This window comes from Callorhinus ursinus, unplaced genomic scaffold (assembly GCF_003265705.2).
Source record: "Callorhinus ursinus isolate GAN/ISIS: 27379988/994484 unplaced genomic scaffold, GSC_fseal_2.0 scaffold10, whole genome shotgun sequence".
Lineage (NCBI taxonomy): Eukaryota > Metazoa > Chordata > Mammalia > Carnivora > Otariidae > Callorhinus > Callorhinus ursinus.
The window spans coordinates 70,096,296-70,121,657 of record NW_027397072.1 but is presented as its reverse complement, the minus strand read 5'-3'; the positions used below and the strand labels follow the sequence as shown (position 1 = coordinate 70,121,657).

The following is a 25,362-nucleotide window of genomic DNA, read 5'->3' as shown; positions in this document are numbered from 1 at the left end:
AAAGAGGGCAAACATATATATTCACAATTAACCATAATATAATGTAACCTGGAGTATTAGCATTGTGAGCAGAGTACTAAGAGATCATAAAGGAAGAAGTATAATGGTAGCAAATTGGAAATGATCTAACTGAGCAAGAAGACATTGGTCAGGTAAATTATTCTATGTCCAATGATGGAATACTAGACAGCTATTAAAATCACATGATAGCGAATTACCTAATGACTTCAAAATACTTTAGATATATATTAAGTGGACAAGCAGGCTATAACCTATGAGCAATATGATTTCATCTACAAAAATATATGGAGACAACATTTCAGCAAACGTTAACAATGGTTATATAAAGATTAGAATTGTTATCTCCTCTGCTTTCTGCTCTTTTATTTTTTCTATAGTGAATATATTTTCCATTTGTAATTGGAAAAAAATGCATTTTATTTAAAAATCAAACGGTGTTAGCAACAACAACAACAAAAACCTATTTGAAATTTTTCCAAATGGGGGAAAAATAAAATTCCTAACTTAATTAAGATTTATTTTTGCAGAGGGCCTCATGAGCCCCAAGATGCCTCAGTGTGATTAATCTTGCTGCCTTGAATTTCTAGTCAGTATTTTGGAATCATGCCAGATATGGCATCTTCCCTTGGTCCAACATCTCCCTCATGATCTTAAAGGCCTCTCATATTTGGGATAATGAAGTGGGATGGCTCTCCTGCTTGGCAGTTTTGGGAAGTAAACAGATCGTTTTGCTTTGTAGTGTCATCCAGTTGGTAAAAATGCTTACTTCTCTGGCCAGTTTAACATGGCTCTCCTACCAAGAAATGCAGGACTCCTATTCTCTCTGCTTTGCTGTAAATCCTGAAAGTGTAAAGGAGAAATAAAAAGCAAAAATGCTCTAAGATCTGCTGGACAGGCCCCAAGAAAGAAAATGAGGTGAACAGTCACTACGATGAAACAAAATATAGGACTAGAAATGCAGAAGTGCTTAACCATAGTCTGCAAGTGGAAAGCTTTAAGAACTGGCCAAGGATTTCATGTGTCTTGTCAGGCTTGGAGAATTGTACCCAAAGCTTCCCATTTATTTATGGCCAAAATGCTCAGGACTGTTTCTCTTCAAAGTCTAGCGTTCTGACGACTAGCCACATCACTCATGCTTCTTGAGCTGTGCCACTGGGAAAACAGGAAGAACAGTTTGAATTATTGTTATTATTTGGGAAGTCAGAATTATTAACAACCAACTAATCTAGGAGGAAAGCCAGAATCTCTGAGGAAGACTTTCAATGCCTGTGGACCAGTTTGTCTGAATTTAAGAAACGGAGAAAGATTTTCACTGATAAAGCTACCCACAGTCAGGAGAAGGGGTGAGCATCATCCAGTGTCTGAGCATAGAAGACCAGTTCAGATCATTTACAACCTGGATTGCTGCAGGCTGCCCTTAAAGCAGCCTGGGCTACAGACACAAACGTGGCCAAAATTGCAACAGCAGACTCAGTGGAAAAAAAAAATGAGATTACTCCTGGAGATATCTGTGAATGATATGCTCTGCATTAACCATTTGGGTTTTTTTGTTTGTTTGTTTCTGGAATTTTGTTTTTGTTCTCTCACTGTGCACTGAAAAACAGCATAATTTCCACATGCTTATATATCACCAGCTTGTTAATTCAACACTAAAGCAAAGAGATGACAGAAATGCAGTTTCTTACAGCTTTTTTTCCATCTTGCTTCTAATCTTTCTTTTTTCTTGTTTTTGGTAATAGATGAATGGAGCATGAACACCACTGCAGGTGCTCACTCAAATACAAGATTCATTTTGATGATCCTTATTAGTTCGGTTACACTAAACCTGCATAGTTGTGGTTAATCATGATTCTCCAGGGCGACACTCGATAAATTAAACTACCAAGAATTTATATTTGAAGCCAAGCTATTTCCTAGATTTAAGAGTATCTGACCCAAGACCAAAAACAACAACAACAACAACAAAACACACACTGTGTTAGCCGCGGAGCATATATAAGGTTCCTAGATCTTCTTGAAGAAGGAAAAAAGGATGAGAAATACTCCTGGGAAACTATTTCCCATGAAAAGAAGGCGGTAATAGGGAGGAGAATATAGAAAGAGTTTTACTATTGGGACAAATATTTCTAAACATTTATTTTCTCATTTCACACTCTCAATAACCAGCAAGTTAGAGTTCATGTATTTTAACCCATGACTCATAATTATAAAAAATATTTTTAGTGACAGCTCTTTAAATCATGAAGTTAAACTGTTTAACATATTAATGACTAAATGAATTCATTCAATCAATTTAATTAGAAGAATAATCACATGTCATATGGCTTCATATGGAAAACAAAAAATAAAAAAACTATCTGGGTGGATAAATATTATACCTTTAATGTAGTGGTAAGATTATACATATTATACAAAAAAGAAAAATAAGTTATGTAGACAGCTAAAGAAGTAAATAAAACACAACACTATTTAAAAATCCAGGTAATTAAGGGGGAAAAATTGTGCATGTATGTGACGGGATATTATTCAACTAACTATTCATTTACTTATTCAAAAATATTTATTGAGCATCTGATATCACCATTTTAAGTACTACAAATACAAAAGTGAACCACAGCACTGAAGTGTCTGCCCTCTGGGAGTGTTCTGATAACTGAGATAAGCAATAATTACCTACATTTGTATTTGCACATTTAGATTTAATTCACTGCTATTAGTAAGCCACTTAATGGGCGAATTATGGAGAAATGAAGAGAGTCAAAAGGTCTAATCTCTTACCCAATCTCTTTGTGACTTGGCCTTGATGCTTAGCCTGTGAAACCCATTTTTCCCTTTTTACTATGTGTGTTGATTGGTAGCACTAGATAATCTCTAACATTTATTTAAATTATTTAAATTCCATAATTCTGTTTCCTTTCGAGAGAAAAATACATTTCACTCATGTTTATAGTGTTTATGAGTGGAAAGTTCTTAACAATTAAAAAAAACCTCTCATTAATTGCAATCAATGGCAAACTGAGAAAGGTAAAGTAATACTTAAAAACATGTGAGTGAAACAGTGATGGGCAGCTCTGGGCAGAGTTCATGGGAAAAATCACCACACTGATTACAGCCATTGTGAAGGGTTGTCAGAAACAGCAAGTAAATTACAGAGAAAAGGATCCACAGATCCTTTTCTGAAAATCACTACTATTATCATGGTGTTAACTGAGTAATTTTTCCAGCACAAGGGGCAAATCCATTTTTAAAAAAACATAAGCAGTTGGATGGTACACATGGAAATGTAATTCTTATAACAGCTAATCTGAAGTTATTCTATTAGATAAAACAAACAAAAACCCATATTACATACTAGTACAAAAATTATCTGCATAGAATGGTAGACCTTTCAGCTAGTTTTCAACTATTCAACTTTTATATAGAGTATGAAACAGAAAAAGAAATCTCAGAAATCATGACTCATACAAATGTGGGCAAACCTCATTAATATTAAAGATAATATCCATAAAAATAAATTTTGAATTAATTATGTTTGGATTATCTGGTATTTTCATTAAAGAAAAACAGAGCACGGAGTCGACTGCAAAATGACATTTGTTTCTAATTGTTTATGATTTAAATAAACCAATGTCAGATTAAAGAGCTTTTACTCTCAGTATCACAGAACTTTGCCGTGGGGTATCCTGGGCACAGGTTTATGGTTCTAGAGTCAGTAAGAATCATATTCCTCATAAATTATAGTTCAAATTCAGAAACCTTTTTTTATATATATACTTTTAATTTAATTTTATTATGTTAATCACCATACATTACATCATTAGTTTTTGATGTAGTGTTCCATGATTCATTGTTTGAGTATAACACCCAGTGCTCCATGCAGAACGTGCCCTCTTTAATACCCATCACCAGGCTGACCCATCCCCCCACCCCCCTCCCCTCTAGAACCCTCAGTTTGTTTCTCAGAGTCCATAGTCTCTCATGATTTGTCTCCCACTCCAATTTCCCCCTCTTCATTCTTCCCTTCCTGCTGTCTTCTTCTTTTTTTTTTTTCTTAACATATATTGCATTATTTGTTTCAGAGGTACAGAAAGTGACAGATCCATTAGGTAATGATGCAAACTATCTAAAATGATATCTGTCATCATGTTACCTCTTTTTGTCAATAAACAGATTTTCACACTGACTGATGGTTTCAACAAGACTGCAATGTAGTCATTTTAAATCCTTAATTGAAAGAAGAGTGACATAAATTAAACAATATAAATTCTCTCCATTCTAAATAACTCATTTTGATCTTGTACTTAAAGAAAAAAAAAGTGGGACTGAGTCTTAATTCATCGGTATCATATACCATGGTCATGAATATCATTTGCTTAATTTAAAAGAAATTAGAATATGGCTAGAAAGAATAATGAAAGAGGATTAAGTTAATAAAAAGTATTCTAAACATTTTTAAATGCTTTTTGGAGCTCATGAAATTGAAAGAGACTACAAAGAGAGTTAGCATATAGAGACACTGTATTTCACATACACACAAAAATCCATAGTTTTTTAAACCTATAAAGCAAGAATTATCATAGATCTGTTAAAAGATATCTTTAATCAAATGTCTCTCACACTTAAAGAGAAATAATTCCTTATTGAATTACATCAAAAATATTTTTTCTGAAACAAAATTGCCACTTCTGAAATCACATGTTAAACAACTCATATATTATTAAGAATTCATATATCATTCTTTTTTCTAAGATTTTCTTTATTTGAAAGCATGTGAAAGAGAGTGAGATAGCAAGCACGACCGGGAGATGGAAGAACAGAGGGAGAAGGAGAAGCAGACTCCCCGCTGAGCAGGGAGCCCGATGCAGGGCTCCATCCCAGGACCCTGGGATCATGACCTGAGCTGAAGGCAAACGCTTAATGCCTGAACCACCCAGGTGCCCCTAAAATTTATATAACATTCTAAGCAAGATTCTGTTCACAACATTTATGCTCTTTGAAGACAGAGTCACTATGTTAACATTGTAATACTAATGATGGAGCCATATGGTATTCAATAAGTGCTTCATTTATGAAATTTGGAACCTACCTCTTGCTGTTCTAGCAATAGTAATAATATGTATCATTGCGCACACGTGCGCGCGCACACACACACACACACACACACACCCCACAAACACACAAACATCCTTTGCTATAGCAAAAGAAATAATAAATTTTACTTGTTTTTCTTCAAACAAGTTCCCTCAAACAAAAATTAACCATTACAATCCCCAAAAGATCAATCACTATTAAAAAAATAAATCTTAAAAAACTAACACCTAGACAGTAATTTTCAAATACAAGACTGAAATATTGATTATCTTAATGAGAAAATAAAAGCATTTATAAAGTGCTGTGTGGATTTCAATCTACTCAGAAGATTTATATTTTTAATTAAATCTATTGCCAAGGCAATATAGGAGAAGATATTGGCTCCAGTGTCAAGGTTAATAAAGTTAGCAGTCCATGAATCAGAAGAGGAGAGAGAGACTTTGAAGGGAAGAAGGTGGGTGGGGGTGATGCGGAAAGAATACTGAGTTGAGCTGAACTCTCCATCCCACTGACAAATCTCTATCAGGATTGTCAGAATTATTGTGTATACACAGATACCCTTTTACAAATTTGGAAAAGGTGACCCTTTATAAAAATGCATTATTTCCATCCATTGGAAAATTGTCCACGTGTTTGCACAATTCTGTACCATCATCTTTCTTAAAATTATTGTAATAAGCATACATATCAGTGATATGCATGCTGCAAATAATACTGCACTAAATAGCAGGTCTGATTCTCAAGTTTGAGACAAAGATTTCTTTACCTTGCCTTATACATCTATGTCCCATTGTGTCCTTTTACTACTAAGAAAAAATCTGAAAATTTTCCTTACAAATGGTTTGTAACCAACTGAAACTTGGTTTCCTTTTCAGAAAACCAAGACCTAGTCTTGTCTGCATTTCCACTTATCCCAGTAAGCCTAGTAATTAAATAATAAGGTAACAATTTGCCTTACTCATTTATACAATAGTCTATTTTTGCAGATCACAAAATTTTGTGCTTTCTGAGTTTGAACTGCACATTGAAAATATTACATTTCGTTTTCCTAAAATTCAAAAAAAAATCAACAGTGTATGCATGTGTGTATATAACTAAAATGATGGCTTTTTGTTGATATTTCTGGAAAAAGAGGGAAGATGGTGGCAGAGTAGAAAAACTACAGGCTTGCCTCATTCCATTAAGACAACTAGATAACTATAGAACCATCCTAAATACCCCAGAAACCAGCCTGAAGAGTAGCAGAACAAACTCCATGACTAAAGGTAGAGAAAAGACCACATCAAAAAAGGTAGGAAGTAGGGAGATGCAGTTTGGGAGAGAAATGGATCATGGCTGCTGCAGTGGGGAAGGTGCTGCAGTTTCGGAGAAGGATGAGAGATGGACTAGCACACAGGGAAAATGAATCTGCATAGCAATTGGCTTGAAAAAGGGTGTGTGTGCGAATTTCATGAGTCCTTGCAACCAGCAGGGTTTAAAGCCTGAAGTTTTAAAGGTCAGCAGGCTTGGCTGGGATAGAGCCCAGAGGGCATTGGGCTGCTCTTGGAGAGAAGGCACGAAAACAACACACAGACATATAGCATGGAAACAGCAATGTGAGGAGCACTTGGGGCACACAGTGGAAAAGTTATTCACTCATCTTGGAGTCTGTCCCAGAAAGACAGCATTCATGGAAAGACCACTCCAGGAACAAAGGAATTGGCTGGTGCCATTTCCCTCCCCTGCCCCTCAGCAAAAGCACAGGTCCACCTGCAGGAATCAGCACAGCACCAACACTTGCTACCTAACTTGCTTACACCAACCCAGGATCCCTACCTCCGGGGAACTGCCTCTTCCACTCACACTTGCCTCAGTCCCAGCATGGTGGGCCCCTTCCCCCAGAAGACCAACCCAAACTCCTGGTCACACTATGTCTCCCCATGCAGGAGTTTTTCAGAGCCTTAGTTCCCTGGTGGTGGTGACAGGTTACATTTTGCAAACAGACCAGACCACACATAGTTCAAATACACTACATTCAGATCAGGAACCAAATAGTGCCCACAACAGGCAAAGAAATTCTCTGCAGATGACTGGCCTGAAGGATAAATAAGCCAGAACACAAAAGAAGACATTCCCAGGGACATAAAATACACTCCCAGAAGCACCAGGCCCTGGGAAACAGGGGAAACTACATGGCAGGGCACTACAGGACTTCTCCTTCGTTAAGCCATTAACTTCCAGAAGAGGAGACACAGATGACTTTCCTAACACAAAGAATCAGGCAGAGACTTACACGAAATAAGAAGACAGAGAAATTTATCCTTAATGAAAGAACAAGAGAAGGCCACGGTCAGAGATCTAAGCAAAAGAGATATAAGTAACATGGCTGATAGAGAATTTAAAGTAATAATCATAAGGATCATCACTGGACTTGAGAAGAGTGGAAGACATGAGTGAGACGTAGAGATAAGGAATAACAGAGATAAAGTGTTAAAATAAACAAGATTAGAAACATGCTTGATGAACATGAACAGTAGGCTGGAAGAAGTAGAAGAACAAATTAATGATTTAGAAGACAAAGTAATGGAGGGGCACCTAGGTGGCTCAGTCGTTAAGTGTCTGCCTTCGGCTCAGGTCCTGGGATTGAGCCCCGCATCGGGCTCCCTGTTCCGCGGGAAGCCTGCTTCTCCCTCTCCCACTCCCCCTGCTTGTGTTCCCTCTCTCGCTGTGTCTCTGTCAAATAAATAAATAAAATCTTAAAAAAAAAAGAAGACAAAGTAAGGGAAAGAAATTAAGCATAACAAAAGCAAGAAAGAAGAATTATACAAAATGACAATAGACTTAGGGAACTCAGTGACTCCATCAAATGGAATATATTGTATTATAGGAAGAAGAAGAGAGAGAAAAGGGGGCAGATAATTTATTTGAAGAAATAGCATCTAAAAACTTTCCTAATCTGGGGATGGAAACAGATACCCAGATCCAGGAGGCACAGAGACCTCCCATCAAAATCGACAGAACCAGATCCACACCAAGACATATTGTAATTAAACTGACCAAATATCATGATAAAGAAAAAAAAAAATAAAAGCAGCAAGACAAAAGAAGACAATAACTTATAGGAAAACCCATAATGCTAGCAGGAAATTTTTCAGCAGAAACTTTGCAAGCCATAAGAGAGTGGCATGATATATTCAAAGTGCTTCATGGGAAAAATGTGCAGACAAGAATATTCTATCTAGCAAGGCCATCATTTGGAACAGAAGGAGAGATGAAGAGTTTCCCAGACAAACAAAAACTAAAGGAGTTCATGACCACTAAACCAGCCCTGTGAGAAATATTATAGGGGACTCTTTGAGTAGAAAGGAGATATCAAAAATGATAGTATAATTGGTAGGAGACACAAACACAGTAAAAAATGAGCATTTCTTTAAAAAATCAGTTAAAGAGCTCACAAAATAATAGAGTATAAAATATAAGAAAATATACCATGGGGAGGAGAGGAATAAAGAAAGGGTTAAAACCGGCACCTGGGTGGCTCAGTCAGTTAAGCGTCTGCCTTTGGCTCAAGTCATGATCCCGGGGTCCTGGGATTGAGCCCCACCTCAGGATCCCTGCTCAGCGGAGGGCCTGCTTCTCCCTCTCCCTCTACCTGCCGCTCTGCCTACTTGTGCTATCTCTCTGTCAAATAAATAAATAAAATATTAAAAAAAGAAAGGGTTAAAACCTAAACAATCATGAACTTAATATAGACTGGTATATGCAGAAGAGGTTATATACAAACTTAGTGGTAACTATATATCAAAACCCATTAATAAATATACAAAGAATATAGAGAAAAAATTCAAATATGTCATTAAAGGATATCAGCAAACCATGCTGAGAGAAAGACAACAGAGGATTAGAGAAAATCTTGAGAAGAAACCACAAAACACATAATAAAATGACAATACATATATATTTATCAATAATTACTTTGAATGTAAATGGACTAAACACTGATCGGAAGACAGGATAACAGAATAGTTAAATAAGCAAGAACCATCTGTATGTTGCCTACAAGAGACCCATTTTAGACCTAAAGTCACTTGCAGACTGTAAGTGAGAGGATGGAGAAACATCTATTATGCAAATGGTGTCAAAAAAAATAAAAGCCAAAGCAGCAATACTCATATTGGATAAAATAGTCTTTATTTTATTTTTTTAAAGATTGATGATGACCCAAGCTGAAGGCAGCCTCTCAACTGACTGAGCCACTCAGGCACCCCGGACAAAATAGTCTTTAAAATGAAGACTGTAATGAGACAAAAAAGGACACTACATAATAATAAAGGGGACAATCCAACAAGAAGATATAACAGTGGTACATATTTGTGCACCCAACATAAGAGCACCCAAATACCTAAAAAACAAACAATTAATAACAAGCACAAAGGAATTAATCAATAATAATACAATAATAATAGGGGACTTTAACACCCCACTTACATCAATGGACAGATCATCTAAACAGAACATCAACAAGGAAACAATGGCTCTGAATGACACACTGGAGCAGATGGATTTAACAGATATATTTAGCACATTTCCATCCTAAAACACCAGAATACACATTATTTTCAAGTGCACATGGAACAGTCTCCAGAATAGATCACATATTAGCCCACAAAACAAACCTCAACAAATTCAAGAAGATCAAAGTCATACCATGCATCTTTTCTCACTACAATACTATAAACTAGAAGTCTACCACAAGAAAAAATCTGGAAAGACCACAAATACATGGAGGTTAAATAACATGCTACTAAACAATGAATGGGTCAATGACGACTTCAAAGAAGAAATTTAAAAAGTACATGGAAACAAATGAAAATGAAAATACAACAGTCCAAAAACATTGGGATGCAGCAAAGGCAGTTTTAAGAGGGAAGTTTATAGCAATACAGGCCTACCTCAAGAAGCAAAAAAAAACCTTAAACAACCTAAATTTACACTTAAAGGAGCTAGGAAATGAACAACAAACAAAACCTAAAACCTAAAACCAGCAGAAAGAAGGAAATAATAAAGATTAGAGTGGAAATAAATGATTTAGAAACTAAAACAAACAAAAAAAAAAACAACAAAAAAAAAACAAAGCAAAAAACCAAAAAATAATAGGACAGATCAATGAAACCCAGAGCAGGTTCTTTGAAAAAAATCAATAAAATTGATAAACCTCTAGCCAAACATATCAAGAAAAGAGGAGAAAGGACTCAGATAAATAAAATCACAAATGAGAGAGGAGAAATAACAGCCGACACCAGAGAAAAACAAAGGATTGCAAAAGATTATTATGAAAACTTACATGCCAACATATTAGACAACCTAGAAGAAATGGATAAATTTCTAGAAACATATGACCTATCAAAACTGAATCAGGAAGAAATAGAAAACCTGAACAGCCTGATTACCACCAATGAAACTAAATCAGTAATCAAAACATATATCCCAGGACCAGATGGCTTTACAGATAAATTCTACCAACATTTAAAAAAGAGTTAATACCTATTCTTCTCAAACTATTCCAAAAAAATAGAAAAGGAAGGAAAACTTCAAAATACATTCTATGAGGCCAGCATTTTTACCCTGATATTAAAACCAGATAAAGACACCATAAATAAAGATAACTACAGGCCAATATCTCTGATGAACATAGATGCAAAAATCCTCAGCAAAATACTATCAAACCAAATCCAACAATACCTTAAAAAAGTCATTCACCAAGATCAAGTGGGATTTAGTTCTGGGATGCAAGTGTGGTTCAGTATTGGCAAATCAATTAATGTGATACATCACAACAATAAGAGAAAGGATAAGAAACACACAATCATTTCAATTGATGCAAGAAAAAAAAGCATCTGACAAAGTACAACATCCATTCATGATAAAAACCCTCAACAAAGTAGGCTTGGGGGAAACATACCTCAACATAATAAAAACTGTCTATGAAAATCCCACAGCTAACACCATACTTAATGGGGAAAAAAAGAGCTTTTACCCTAAGGTCAGGACAACATTTTTACTCAGCTTAGTCCTGAAAGTTCTAGCCACAGCCATCAGACAACAAAAAGAAATAAAAGTCATCCAAACTGGTAAGGAAAAAGTAAAACTCACTATTTGCAGATGACTTGATACTATATATAGAAAACACTAAAAACCCCACCAAAAAACTGCTAGAACTGATAAACGAATTCAGTAAAGTCACAGGATACAAAATCACGGTACAGAAATATGTTGCATTTCTATACAACAATTATGAAACAGCAGAAAGAGAAATTAAGAAAACAACCCCATTTACAATTACACCCAAAATAATAAGATATCTAGAAATAAACCTAACCAAAGAAGTGAAAGACCAGCACTTTTAATACAATGAAACACTGATGAAAGAAACTGAAGATGACACAAAGAAATGGAAAGACATACCATGCTCAGGGATCAGAAGAACAAATATTAAAATTTCTATACTACAAAAAACAATTTACTCATTTAATGCAATCCCTATCAAAATATCAATAGTGTTTTTCACAGAACTAGAGCAAACAATTCTAAAATTTGTATGGAACCACAAAAACCCCAAATAGCCAAAGTAATCTTGAAAAAGAAAAACAAAGCTCGAGGCATCACGATTCCAGACTTCAAGTTATATTACAAAGCTACAGTAATCAAAACACTATGGTACTGGCACAAAAATAGACACATAAGTCTACAGAAAGAGAATAGAAAACCCAGATATAAACCCACAACTATTTGGCCAGTTAATGTTCCACAAAGCAGGAAAGAATATGCAACGGGTAAAAGATAATCTCTTCAACAAATGGTGTTGGGAAAACTGGACAGCAATGTGCAAAAGAAAGAAACGGGACCCCTTTCTTATACCTTACATAAAAATAAATGCAAAATTGATTAAACACCTAAACACGAGACCTGAAACCATAAAAATCCTAGAAGAGAACACAGGCAGTAATTTCTTTGACATCGACCATAGCAAAGTGATATATATATGGTGGAATACTATTAAGTAATAAAAAGAATGAAATTTTGCCATTTGCAAGACATGGATGGAGGTAGAGAGTATAATGCTAAGCAAAATAAGTCAGAGAAAGACAAATACCATATGATTTCACTCATATATGGAATTTAAGAAACAAAACAATAAACAAAAAGAAAAAACAAAACAATAAAGCAAAGAGAGACAAAATCAAGAAACAGACTGTTAATTATAGAGAACAGACTGATGGTTACCAGTGGGGAAAGGGATGTGGGATGGGTTAAATAGGTGATGGGGATTAAGGAGTGCTCTTGTCGTGATGAACGCTGGGTGACGTGTGGAAGTGTTGAATTACTTTATTGTACATCTTAAATTAGTATTACACTGTATGTTAACTAACTAGAATTAAAATAAAAACTTAAAATGCCAAAAACATGATGTTTTTTTCTTCCATATTTCACTGAAATTGTGTTTTGGCATCAACATATCTTAATATATCAAAACGTTTTTGGTTTGAGTATCTTTTCCTGTTTTTGGATGTCTTTGTTAGATATATCAGTTCTTGGAAACAGTGGCTGTCACCTAGTATCTAGAAGGTTAAGACAATGTCTGCCTGCTTAATATAGAGCCCATAAACCAAAACATCAGCTGGACACCTGCAACACTGTGCTGGTGGGCAACACGGATAATCTATGGCATTTCTGGGTCTACTAATACAACTTCCGCCGACCAAATAAAGGAATGGTATTTTATTAAAATGTGGGCTGACACGTTTTAGAAAAATATCCTCAAAACTACAGAGCTACCATATTTACTATATTCTCCATTGCCCTGACCCCAAGAGGCTTGAGTGCATGGTTTGTAACTGTTTATTGAACACACTGGGGAGAGCTTGTCCTAGATATGATTATTATCTATCATTTTTAGAAAGGTCTTATATACTACTGTGAAACCTATTTTTTAATATCATTTTCACCTCCAATCATATAATACATTTCCCAACTGCATAGAGCATATGCTCACTCTAATCTACAATGACTTCCAGCTTGATTTCCGCTCCAGTATTTTTCTTTTAATTGCATCCTTATATTCCACAATTTTTAAAACTTCCTATTGTCAAGAATTATATGCTTATTGGGGTGGTCTCTCTCCTCTAATTATAAATTCTCTGAGAACTGGAAGATCTCTAACTAAAATATTAACCCAGAACTTAAGCTAACCAGGTAAGGTTTACTTAGGGGTTTCACTGTGCCACTCAATATGCTATGTATTTTTTACAAAGTTTGTCTTATTTGATCCACATAACATTGTAAGTTGGTTAAAATAGTTACTCCCATTTCACAGATGAGAAGATAAAGAATTTAAGTTGTACACTCAAAAAAATGAGAAAGCGATTTAAAATGTATCAGAATCTATAGACTTGGGATTTGAACCCAGGAACTCTAACTACTACTGCAGTCTTAACTACAACATCAGACTATGCCATACTACCCCTGCACAGAAGCTTTTGTGCATGGTCTTCTGAGGGAAAGTGACAAAGCAAATTCCAAATGAGATGGAAAATAGTGAATGGAGGCTTCCTCTCTTGTACCTATCAGCATTCCTCACCTTCTCATCAGCATAAAAAGCAGCATCCCTTGGAATATGGAGTTGCTACCTGACACCACCAAAATTCACACCTTGCTTTGCATTCTCCCTGACAACTCTATTCATCAGCCTGTCAGTCTGCTTCACACTCACAATTCTCTTCAGGCTTGGTTTTGAAAGCAAGGCTCAAAAATTCCGTTCTCCTCTGAGCCTGTGGATTCCTCACATTCACACAGTGCCTCTGTTTTGCATGACAGAGATGCCCAAGTTCATTATCAACAGGCTACTGCTGAGTGAAATTTCATCCTTTCTTTACCTGCTCAACTAAAATAGTTCTTCTCTTTACCTTTGTCATCTTGCAACCACTCTCTGAGACAGATGAGGCACCCAGCATGCTCTATTTCCATAACATTTGCATGATATTAATAGAAACACAGGCCAGAATCACAAGGATGACATTGAAGAAAAGTTTGTTCTCATTTTATAATGTAACTCTCCAAGATTATCTTGCCAGTATTCTTTTTAAACAAGTTCAGTTTTCATGGAGAACTGGGTTTTATGTATCATGTTTTGGAAGATTCTTATGTTCTACTAATTTTTTTTTTAATGTCCTATTGCCAGTCTGACTGGCACTATGCATGACATCAGTATTGTCAGATTTAACCAAGAGTCATTAGAGCCACAATAAAATATCATGTTTCTAAGGGCTATTTATTATAGTATAAAAAAGAATGAAGCATAACTTTAATGAGATTTCTCAGACTGTGTGTGTCTTTGAAAAAAGCTTGTTTTCGAAGTATAGTCGATCAGATCAGAGGTCTTTCCCACCTTCTCTCATTATCTGACTGTTGAGCAGTGGAGCCCTTGAAAAGAGAACCATAGGAGTCCCCCTGCATCTCTTTGATGGTATGTAATTTATTGTGGTGCATTGTGTTGGTCCACAATTATTTCTTTGGTTTTCTTCTACTCTGATTCAAAATCTCCCCCTCCCTCTCCTATTGTGATTGCATTTAATCTGAGACTTCTAGCTTCCTCCTTGACTGTAACTTGGATGAATCATTCATTACAACCTCTTTTAGTCCTCTGATCCTGATATCTGGCCTTGTACCTCAATCTTTGCTGTAGCCCCATCAAAAAACTTCATTTAGATTTTTAAGAAACAATGAAATAAAACTTCAGTTTTTACTTTCATGTAATACATATTTTTTCTCCCTTATAAAAACAAACATACACCGACTCAAAGAAAATTGAGAAACTGAGATGGCCTTCTGCAAACTAAAACAAAAAGTGCAAACCAAGGCCTGTATATTAAAATTCTTCTGTCCATTTGCTCAGTTTGACTCAGTGTGCCCTGCAAGCCTGATGGGCCAAGTTCTTTATTTTGTATCTGGTCTGTGTGCTATTACTGTCAGAGAAAGAGCTGATTTGAGTCTCATTTGAAATGTCTGCCTCTATCTAGGTCATAAAAGTTAGGCATGACCTTTAAGTACTTCATATTTCCTTAAAAATATGTCAGTGTTAGGTATATACATATGTCACCAATGGACTTTTATATCATCTTTCAGGCTGGATATAAAACCACCTAGAATGAAGGAGAAAAATAAATATTTAAAAATATAGTTCATTTCTCACATTAGATATGTAGGCACATATGGATGTGAAAAAAAATGGCGTGGTTTTCTTCTCAGAAGAAGAGAAAAAAATATAGGAAAGTGAGAAGAATCAACTGAATAAAAGGAAAGAAAAAAAATTTCTGGGAATGTACTGTTCCCAGCTCAGTGTTCTCAGCCAGTAACTGAGCATCATAATTGTTATCACAACAGCGACACTTCAGGCAAGGCCTGAAGTCAGTGATCAGCTAAGAGGGGCAGCAGTGAGTAACTCCCATCACTGGAACCATAGTACCAAAGGGGCAACGCAACACACCCGGTATTTCTCACTGAGTGAAGCCCAGAATATTTACATCATGTCCTCTTTTTTTTTTTTTTGATGTAGTGTTCCATGATTCATTGTTTTTAAATATTTTTATTGTTATGTTAATCACCATATATTACATAATTTGTTTTGGTGTAGAGTTCCATGATTCATTGTTTGCGTATAACACCCAGTGCTCCGTTCAGTACATGCCCTCTTTAATACCCATCACCAGGCTAACCCATCCCCCCACCCCCCTCCCCTCTAGAACCCTCAGTTTGTTTCTCAGAGTCCATCGTCTCTCATGGTTCGTCTCCCCCTCCGATTTCCCCCCTTCATTCTTCCCTTCCTGCTATCTTCTTGTCCTCTTTTTAAAATTTTACAGATGTTCAAAATTATAGATAACTATGTATTTACAAGATTATATGTTTTATGGAGCACAAACTGTTTAGTCAGAACTAGACTTAGTGCAAAATAGAATGAAATTAGTTTGACTGGTTTTCTTTTAAAGTTGCCTCTCAGGCAAGTATAGAAAGGAGAGTCAAGTAATGATTATCTATGTTGGTGCAACACATATTGTTTTCCTTGTTGGGGTCTACCACTTCTCTGTACTACACCCCTTTCATGTCGATATTTTATATCTATAGAACCCATCTCGCTTATGACCCATGATATTCCCAAGTTAAATTAAAAAAATAGAAGCACTGAGTTGGGCATAAAGACAGAAAGTTTGATCTCAGTAGATTTTCTTCTAGTACATGAGATTCTGTTTTCTGATTCATAAAGACTTATGTACTATTACATCAAGTAGCTTAGACTTCGGTGTGGCCAATACCCTCAAAACTAGATGCTAGTTTGTTATTCTTAACTAAAAGAACAGGGAGCTACTCCAGGAGTAGAATTACTAACATAACTGTCCTGTTATTCACTGAGTGAAATACTGAATGAGGGAAAAGCCTTTGTTAATTATACTATTGATAAACATTTACCATTTCAGAGCTTTAAATAATGCAACCGGGAAAAATTTATGTTGACTGAAACCTGTTTCTACTGTTGATTGGATCAGCATTTTGTAATGTTGCGAGGCAGTGGACCAGTACACTTACAGAAAAACCAAATTTAATTGCATAAGATAAACTGATGAAAAACATACCAAACTTAGACAAGTAAAAAATGGGAGATAATTTGTTTTTATTGCCCACATCATAACTGAGCCAAAATCTGTTTAAATTATTCAAGTTTCTGAGGCACCTGGGTGGCTCAGTCATTAAGCATCTGCCTTCGGCTCAGGTCCTGGGATTGAGCCTGCTTGGCGGGAAGCCTGCTTCTCCCTCTCCCACTCCCCCTACTTGTGTTCCCTCTCTCGCTGTGTCTCTATCTGTCAAATAAATGAATAAAATCTAAAACAAAATAAAAATAATAAAATAAATCTTGAAAAAGATTATTCCCGCTTCTTTTATGTTATGCCAAATGAAAAAACAACAGCCACCTTCCTAATGATTGCTTCATTTGAGATGGGAAATCAGCATTAAGTGATTAATGTAATGGCCAACAGTGAAGAATGAATAACTTCATTATCCCTGCAGACTACTCTTTTCCTTGTAATGTTTTATTTCTTTAAATAGATAATACAGTTTCATTTAATAATGAAAAAGTAAATACAGTCATGATTTATTATTTTTGTCAGACTACCAGAATCGACAGTTAAATGGAGACACAAATGTGGATTGAGGATGGGCACTGTTTTTCAAGTTTGCTAATCTCTGAAGATTAATACTTGTTAATATAGTTTGATAAAGATTAACCATTGAAAATGAGGTTAGATTAAAGGAAATCAATTTTCAGCAGGTTTAATCAATGGTTTACAAAGATATTTCTAAGAATGGAAATTGGATTGGATTGGACTAACAAAGGTGCTTTTTTGTTTTTACTTTAAGGTAATGGCATAACATGTTTTAAAAATGCTTAAACTACCTAAGAACTTTTTTTTTCCATGTGTGCATGTATGTGTGTGGGGGGATAGAGTTCTGAGATATTTATGTATCATAATTTTTCATTTGACTTAGCTGCTAAAAGTTATTCTTAAATTCCCTGAAGTAGTTATAAATCAGTAGTGGTTTTGCCCACCCCCTCCAGAGGACATTTGTCAATGCCTACAGACATTTTTGGCTGTCACAACTTTTAATGGGGGGGGAGTTACTGGCATCAAGAGAATAGGGCAAGGCTTCCAAACACCCTACAGTACAGTGGTCAGGCTCTCACGGCAAAGAGTTCTCCCACCCAAAGTGTCAACCATGCCAAGCTTCAGAAACCCTGCCCTAAACCTTTAACTTGTACCATCATCTCTTGCAAATTTTTAGTTCAGAGAAAAGCACTTTTCAGTGGAACACAAAATGTTGCTTCTCAGTAGCACCTCTCTTCCTCAGCACTGCTGGATGAAGAATGCATTTACACTGGTTAATGTGAATCCAGAATAAAATATAGGCAAGTTACCATTTCAAGATAAAATGACTAAGAAGAAACTTCAATAGCCTTAAATGTTTTATTGCTTTTTTTCCTTTCTGTGACAATAAACATCATATTTATGCTTACTTTCTGTTTTGCTAGGTGTGAAGATAGAATTCTAATGAACCATCAAATATCATAAAAGAGGAGTGAAAACAAGCATCTGGCTCAAAGGTCCACTGCCTGCTCATATAAGGTCCTCCATTCACTCTGGCAGTCTCTATAAAACAAATGAGCTGTAGAGAAATGCTTTTTCTGGCTGTGTACCTATAACTTAAAATATTTCTCACCAGGAAAATAATAAACCAAACACACACACACAACAACAATAACAACAACAACAACACTCTATTCTGTTGGCTGAAAAGGCAGAGCAGACGCATTTCAAAGTACACAGGTAATATATTCTGTTACTAAATTACTTCAAGCAAATAAATCCAGAGAACAGAAAATGAAGTATTCAGGACTCCAACATGTCCAAGTGTCAACAAATTTCAATAAATGACTACAAAATATGAGTGTAGTATATCTCACATCCCTCTAAGATATCAAAGTTTTTCATTTTGGTAACATTCTAGTTTTTGTCTTTCCATTGCTCTATCTAAAAAAAAAAAACAAAAAAAACCCCACCAATTCTGTTAAAACCCAGTAATTCCCTTTTTTCTTTTCTATACTATGTCCTTCAGTTAGTAGCCACACCCAGATGACTTAAAAATATATTTTCCCAGCATAGATCTCTTTTCTGGGGTCCAGATCCAAATATTCAATTGCCTATTTGGCATCTTGTCTTCTAATGATCACAAGGTACCTCGCCTCTTTTTCTTGCTGTCTCCCTCTACTTGAATCTATATTGCCGGCCTCCCATCTTCACTTCCTCCATTCAGGTCCAAGACATTATAATAGGAGTTCCTGCAATACCTTCCTAACAGGTTGTCACATATTTTCTCCAAACTCCCCGACTCTGTGAAAAAAATCTGATCATATCAGTTTTTCCATAAAACCGAAAACAGTCTCTTTGTTATTTCAGAATAAAAGCAAAACTCTTTATTATGGCCTCAAAGCCTTCACTTGTTCTGGAAACAAAATCCAGTCTCAAGTCAAACCACTCTTTCCCTACTTCCTGAATTCTAGCTACAGTGGCCTTTCACCTGTATTTCCCCTTCTCTGTCCTACTACAGGACCTTTGAACATGCTGGTTTTCTCTACAAGGAATGTCTTTTTTCTTGTCACCTGGTTCCCCCTATTCATCCTTCCAATTTCATCACAAATGTCATTATTTTTTTACACCTTAAATATATACAATTTTTTATTTAAAAATATATAAAGAAATGAAAAATAAACAAATCTAGTCATTTAAAAGAAAAAAAATGAAATGTCATTTCTTTAGAAAAATTTTCCCAGAGCCCTTGACTAGGCCAAATCTCTGAAACACTCCTAGAGCTCCACATTTCTCTCTTTCCTAGCTGCCAGATATAGCTGCAGTTTTAGGTTTGTTTGTGGGGTTGCGTAGTGTCGTTTTCCCTTGTAAGAATATCAAAGAGGACAGGGAACATATCTGGTTTTGCTCATTACCCACAGGTCATACGGCAGTGCTTGGTACCTAGTGCATCATCAATAAATATTTGTCAAATAAGTAGATGGACATTTGAGTGATACCTTAAATTAAGAATGATAAAAATGAACTATTTGAGATGTTGATCCTAATTTCTGAAGCAGTGATACATTGTGGGGAAAGACACATTATTCCAACAATGGTATTAAAGGCCAGAGCTTGAAAATTATTAAAAGAAAATCATAATGGTTTGAGACCAATAACAAACTCTCACTTATAGAACTCCTATTATACTATATAGACAGATTATTTTATTTAATTTTCCCAACTGCTCTTTGAGGCAGATAGTTATTCCCATTTCAAATATCAGAAAACTGGGCTTGAGAAGGTTAAATAATTTGCCCAGGGTCTAACAAAATATAAATGGTACAGCTGGGATTTGAACCCAGGTGGTAAGTAATTCTAAAGTCCATGAGTTTAAATTCTGTGTGCATAGGATATTAATATTAATTCACGTAACTGAATTAATCAAGTAGAGGGAGATAGTAACATTTAATTCAGGTGACTATTTGTGGGAGAATGACATGAATACTATTTTTTTAATATTAATAATTCTTAGCCATTTAATAATTTCGTAGGATTACCTTCTTTTGAAGAGTCTTGTCCTATCTTCCCTGTAAAGATACAAGGGCCCTACTTGGTAACTTTTATTTTTTTGTCACAATGTTAATTATAATTCAATAAAAATCAATTACTAAAATGGCTGAAAGATTTTATTATAAAAAAGCTTACTGACACTAGTCCAAAGTCATTATAAGATGGGTCTCATGGAGAAAACAGTATTTCCCTTAAGGATCATTTATTTATTTATTTTTTATTTAAAAAATTGAAAAAATATTTTATTTATTTATTTTAGAGAGAGAAGTGGGGGGGAAGGAGCAGAGGGGGAGGGAGAGGGAGGAGGGAAAGGAATCTCAAGCAGACTCCACACTGAGCACAGAGCCCAATGCAGAGCTCGACCACAGATCCTTGAGATCATGACCTGATCTAAAACCAGACACCCAAATGACTGAGCCACCCTGGCGCTCCAAAGATCTTTAAAAAAAAAAATCAAGAGTATAAGAATTTTGTAAAAAAAAACACTGAGGAATATCAATGTATCGAAATCACAAAGGTTTATCAAGTGAGGTGTATGGGAGACAAATTTTCTCCAAACATGCAAATTCTAAAAGGAAGGACAGGGCCGCCTGGTGGCTTAGTTAAGCATCTGCCTTCAGCTCAGGTCATGATCTCAGGGTCCTGGGATTGAGCCCTGTGTTGGGCTCCCTGCTCAGAGGGGAGTCTGCTTCTGCCTCTACCCCCCCCCAAATAAAATATTGAAAAGAAAAGTAAAGGAGGAGGCATGGTGAGCCTGGCCTGAGGACAGTCATTATAAATAGCTTGGAAACCACGGGTACTGAGAAAACATTTAATTGCAGAATTAATTTTTAGACTAAATACTATTTTTAAGGACAACTTCTGGCTTAAAATGGCATAGATAAAAAACAAAATAGAGCTGCAATTGGTTTGCAGGATATCTACCACAAAGCAAGTGTGGCCTTTCCAACAATTGTATTTACTTAAACAAATAAATGAATAAATCTTGCATAATTCAGTGAAATTGCTGGTTTTAAGAAGAACCTATTGGGGCCCAATTTTTTAAAAATTCAACATTGGTTATGCCCTGGGTAAATTTTCACATTAATGTCATCACACCACTATGAGGCATGAACATTCCATATACTCTGACCTATTTGCCACTGATCTCCATAGGATGATGGAAGCAGCAGTTGTGTGTGTATTCCAAATAAATTAGTTCAAATTCCAGCTCTCTGCCCACCTTTAAACAATACATAGTCATTTAATGTCTAATTTATTTGGAACCGAGAAAATGTCGCACTGAAGACTCTATTTTCCTTGTACAATAAAGGTTTGGAAACTACAGATTTCTAAGCATAATAGAAAGATACTGTAACACTCCCAGCCAGTATAGTAAACAGAGAAGGCCTAAGTTCTTTCGTGGAAAACGGCAGATATTGGCAAATTTTCTGGAATCCCATACAACATTACCATTACCAGCAATTGATAAAGCCTTAAATTTGGGGAGGGGATGAGGAAATGTCTCGATAATCAAATATTAAACATAACTCACTAAAGGAAGGCCCTAAGGTACTCAGATATATTAAGAACTGAAAATCAAGTTTATGCCTGAGAAGAATAACAATATATAATTAAAATGTATAACAGATCCTCACAATCATGATGTACAGGAAAGGCAAGCAGGGCCCCAGAGGTTAAAGGGCAGCATTCTGACTGCATCATTGGGCAACCAGAGGTTTAGTGAGGAGAGCTGTAGAGGGGAGGTTACAGATGTCACAAAGTGTGTCTTGGGTAAGTCACTGGATATCTCTGAGTCTCAGTGTCTTCATCTTTAGAAGACTTGGTTTGCGTCAGCACTCTCTAAGACCTGGTCTAGGTTTAAAACACCAGGTTTCCTAAATTGTCTGTAGGGATACTACCTGCAAAGGGAGCTAAACCTGGATTCTAAGTTTCTGAGCTCCAATTCACTATAAGCATTGATATTTCCTACAACACTGCATGTTGTAAATCTGTAGATAGCAAAAATTTTACAAATCCTCATTATTATTTCTGGAGTTTCTGGTAGCACAGTAGAAATAGTCCAAGGGCATTCTATTCATTAAATATATCTTATTAATGAGACTTCCTTATATGATTAAACAGTACATATTGTTTGCAAGATACCTCATCATGCACTGGGGCTGAAAACAGTGTACTAGCTACAAATACTTCATCTACATTCCACCCATTTAAAAATCTTCAGTTGAACAATATGAAATTTGTGATACTCATTTTTTACCTAAACAAACCAACATTTTATATGGTATAAACTGTACTAATTTGTTTATGTCTGTCTGTCTGTATATATGTTATGTGTTATGTGTATAACACTGATTAAAATGTTAGCTGAATCCAATAATATGACTACCTGCATTATCAGAAAACTTTTTACTAAATGGAATAAGCTTTTACAGACTATTCACTCTATTTCACTGGTCTTTCCTATTCCATAACAGCACATTTCATCAATATTTATTTATTCATATTATTATTTTCATAAACACACACAGCAGGAAAGGATTTTAACATTGCCTTCATTATTTAACAGTAAAATATCAAAAATTAGGTAAGTTTCTTGTCCAATGGGGTACAACTTGAAGAGGGTTGCTAAAGTCTTCACAGACTTAAAAACTTGGTATGTCCACAGGGAAATATGTGGAGTGATTCAGGAATATGTCTTTTATTGTCATTGAGACATAGAATTTGGTTACTTTCATCATCACTTCAAATACTGAAAAGTTGTCCATGATTTTAAAAGTCAGTTGGCAGGCAAATTGACTGTCAGTCCACGCTAATTTCTCTAAGCTCCTCAGCCTTTACCACATCATACTTTTTACCTCTACATAGGATTCATGATATATTCCTCAGGCAAGATTCTGGGGGTTTGTTGGTTTGTCTGAATTTTGTTAGGCATTCTAGTGATCTTGTGCTTCTAGGGAAACCTGACCCTTGGCCAGGCCCAGGAGCATGCATGAACCCTAATTAGCAAAGACATTCTTGTTTAAGTCCCTTCTGGTGCCTGTGATCGGTTTAAGAAGGAGACTGGAGGGGAACCATCATGGAGCTTGTGGGAAAGGTTCATATACCCACGCACAGAGAGGCTGGTCTACTTTAGGAGATGGTTATATGACAATGTGATAGGTGAAGTTACTGCACCCATTTTGTGACCACAACTGGACAAGCTTAACAATAAAAGCCAGTATTCTGAAGATGCAAGAGCAAAGGCAGACAGATTCAGAAGAATCTGGGCTGTCAAACTACCTGACCTCTGGATTTGGGGTTACGTGACATAATAGGCTTGTGCATCATTTTCCTTAAAGAGGAAATATTCTGACACAGATGAAAACTAAGTCTTAACATCTTCTTGTTGATCTTACTTTTCAAGATTCTAGCAGAATGTAGTATACAGCAGAATGTGCAGTTAGCATTCAGAAAATTACCACTGAGTATATGAATGAGAACAGAAGGAACAGAATAGTACAGTTTATACCATATAAAATGTTGATTTGTTTAGGCAAAAAATGAGTATCACAAATTTCATATTGTTCAACTGAAGATTTTTAAATGGGTGGAATGTAGATGAAGTATTTGTAGCTAGTACACTGTTTTCAGCCCCAGTGCATGATGAGGTACCTTGCAAACAATATGTACTGTTTAATCATATAAGGAAGTCTCGTTAATAAGATACATTTAATGAATAGAATGCCCATGGTCTATTTCTACTGTGCTATCTCAATATGATAAAGCTAAACCTTTAGTGCAACTGATTCATGATACTTCCAAAGAAATTGTAAATATGCAGAGTATCAATTTAATGAAAAGTTATTTTTTGTGTTCCTGTTAGTGTATATGTGTTTGTTAATATTTATATGAAACAGTCAAAAAGATGGTTAATAGAGAAAAAAGAATCAAGTGAGTTTTTCCCAGGCATTTCTTTCCTGGAAAGATTAAAGTAGGTTATAAATTTCCCCACTTTTCATGCATATCCCAATGTTTAGTGTAGAAGGCTTAAAAGAGTGAAGGGGAGGGGAAAGGGAAAGGATGGAATAAAAGTTCATTTTGGAATCAGAAATTGATTAGTAAGAAGAGTGATTTTAAGCAATTCATTTTTGGAGAAACTGTCATACCCGATAACTTCCCACAGCTTCCTTCATGAACCTTATTTTTAGTTGAACTAGTAACATAGGAAACAATTAGACATCATCACCAACCTTATCATGCATTAACAGCAGTGCAAATTAACTCCTACCACTAAAAATACTCCTTCTCTCTGTCAAAATCTGTGAAGGGTATGACTTATTGCACTCAGAGCATAATTGTATCTCCCTGACTGCATAAAACTGACACATAAAAATCAATATTAATTTAAAAAGATCAAAATAAGACATAGCCATATTTAAATTTTTCTGCTCAACACATCTGCATTCTCTATTCTTCACCTCCCCCCAAAAACAATACTTCTAATATAAGAACAAAATAAAAATGTATTTCAGAAGTCTATAATCATTGTGTCCTACAGAAAGTATAAAATGTATTAGACATCTTTTATTTTATTTTAAAAATTTCATTGTTATTACACATTTATTTTATTTTATTTTATTTTTAAATTTTATTTATTTATTTGCCAGAGAGAGAGAGTGAGAGCACAAGCAGGGGGAGTGGCCGGCAGAGGGAGAAGCAGGCCTCCTGCTGAGCAGGGAGCCTGATGTGGGACTCGATCCCAGGACCCTGAGATCATGACCTGAGCCGAAGGCAGACGCTTAACTGACTGCGCCACCCAGGCGTCCCTACACATTTATTTTAATGCACAAGTGATAGTGCGCCATGTTCTTCTGGTGGCTTTGCAAATGTATGCCTCAGCCTGTGAAGTCTCATGATACCTCTTTTTCCTTCTATTTTTTTCTCCATTTTCCTCATGTTACGTATCTTTCCACAGGGCACTGTCAATAAGGAAAATGTTAACAATCCCAGAAAACGTTAGCATCACTGATGTGAGCAGCCATTT

At 35.8% G+C, this 25,362-nt stretch overlaps 1 protein-coding gene across 20 annotated transcripts in view; it reads right to left on the bottom strand.

The window, feature by feature from the left end:
• NRXN1 (neurexin 1) overlaps positions 1–25,362 on the bottom strand; it is a 1,133,502-nt gene that overhangs the window by 802,226 nt on the left and 305,914 nt on the right. Inside the window, exon 4 of one of the 20 annotated variants that reach the window (XM_073897734.1) lies at positions 1,049–1,173. The exons of the other annotated variants lie outside the window; for them this stretch is intronic. Coding sequence (XP_073753835.1) covers positions 1,148–1,173 — 26 coding nt within the window. The 3' untranslated portion in view covers positions 1,049–1,147. Of the gene's footprint in view, positions 1–1,048; positions 1,174–25,362 lie in introns of those variants that run through there. 20 annotated transcript variants of the gene reach the window in all.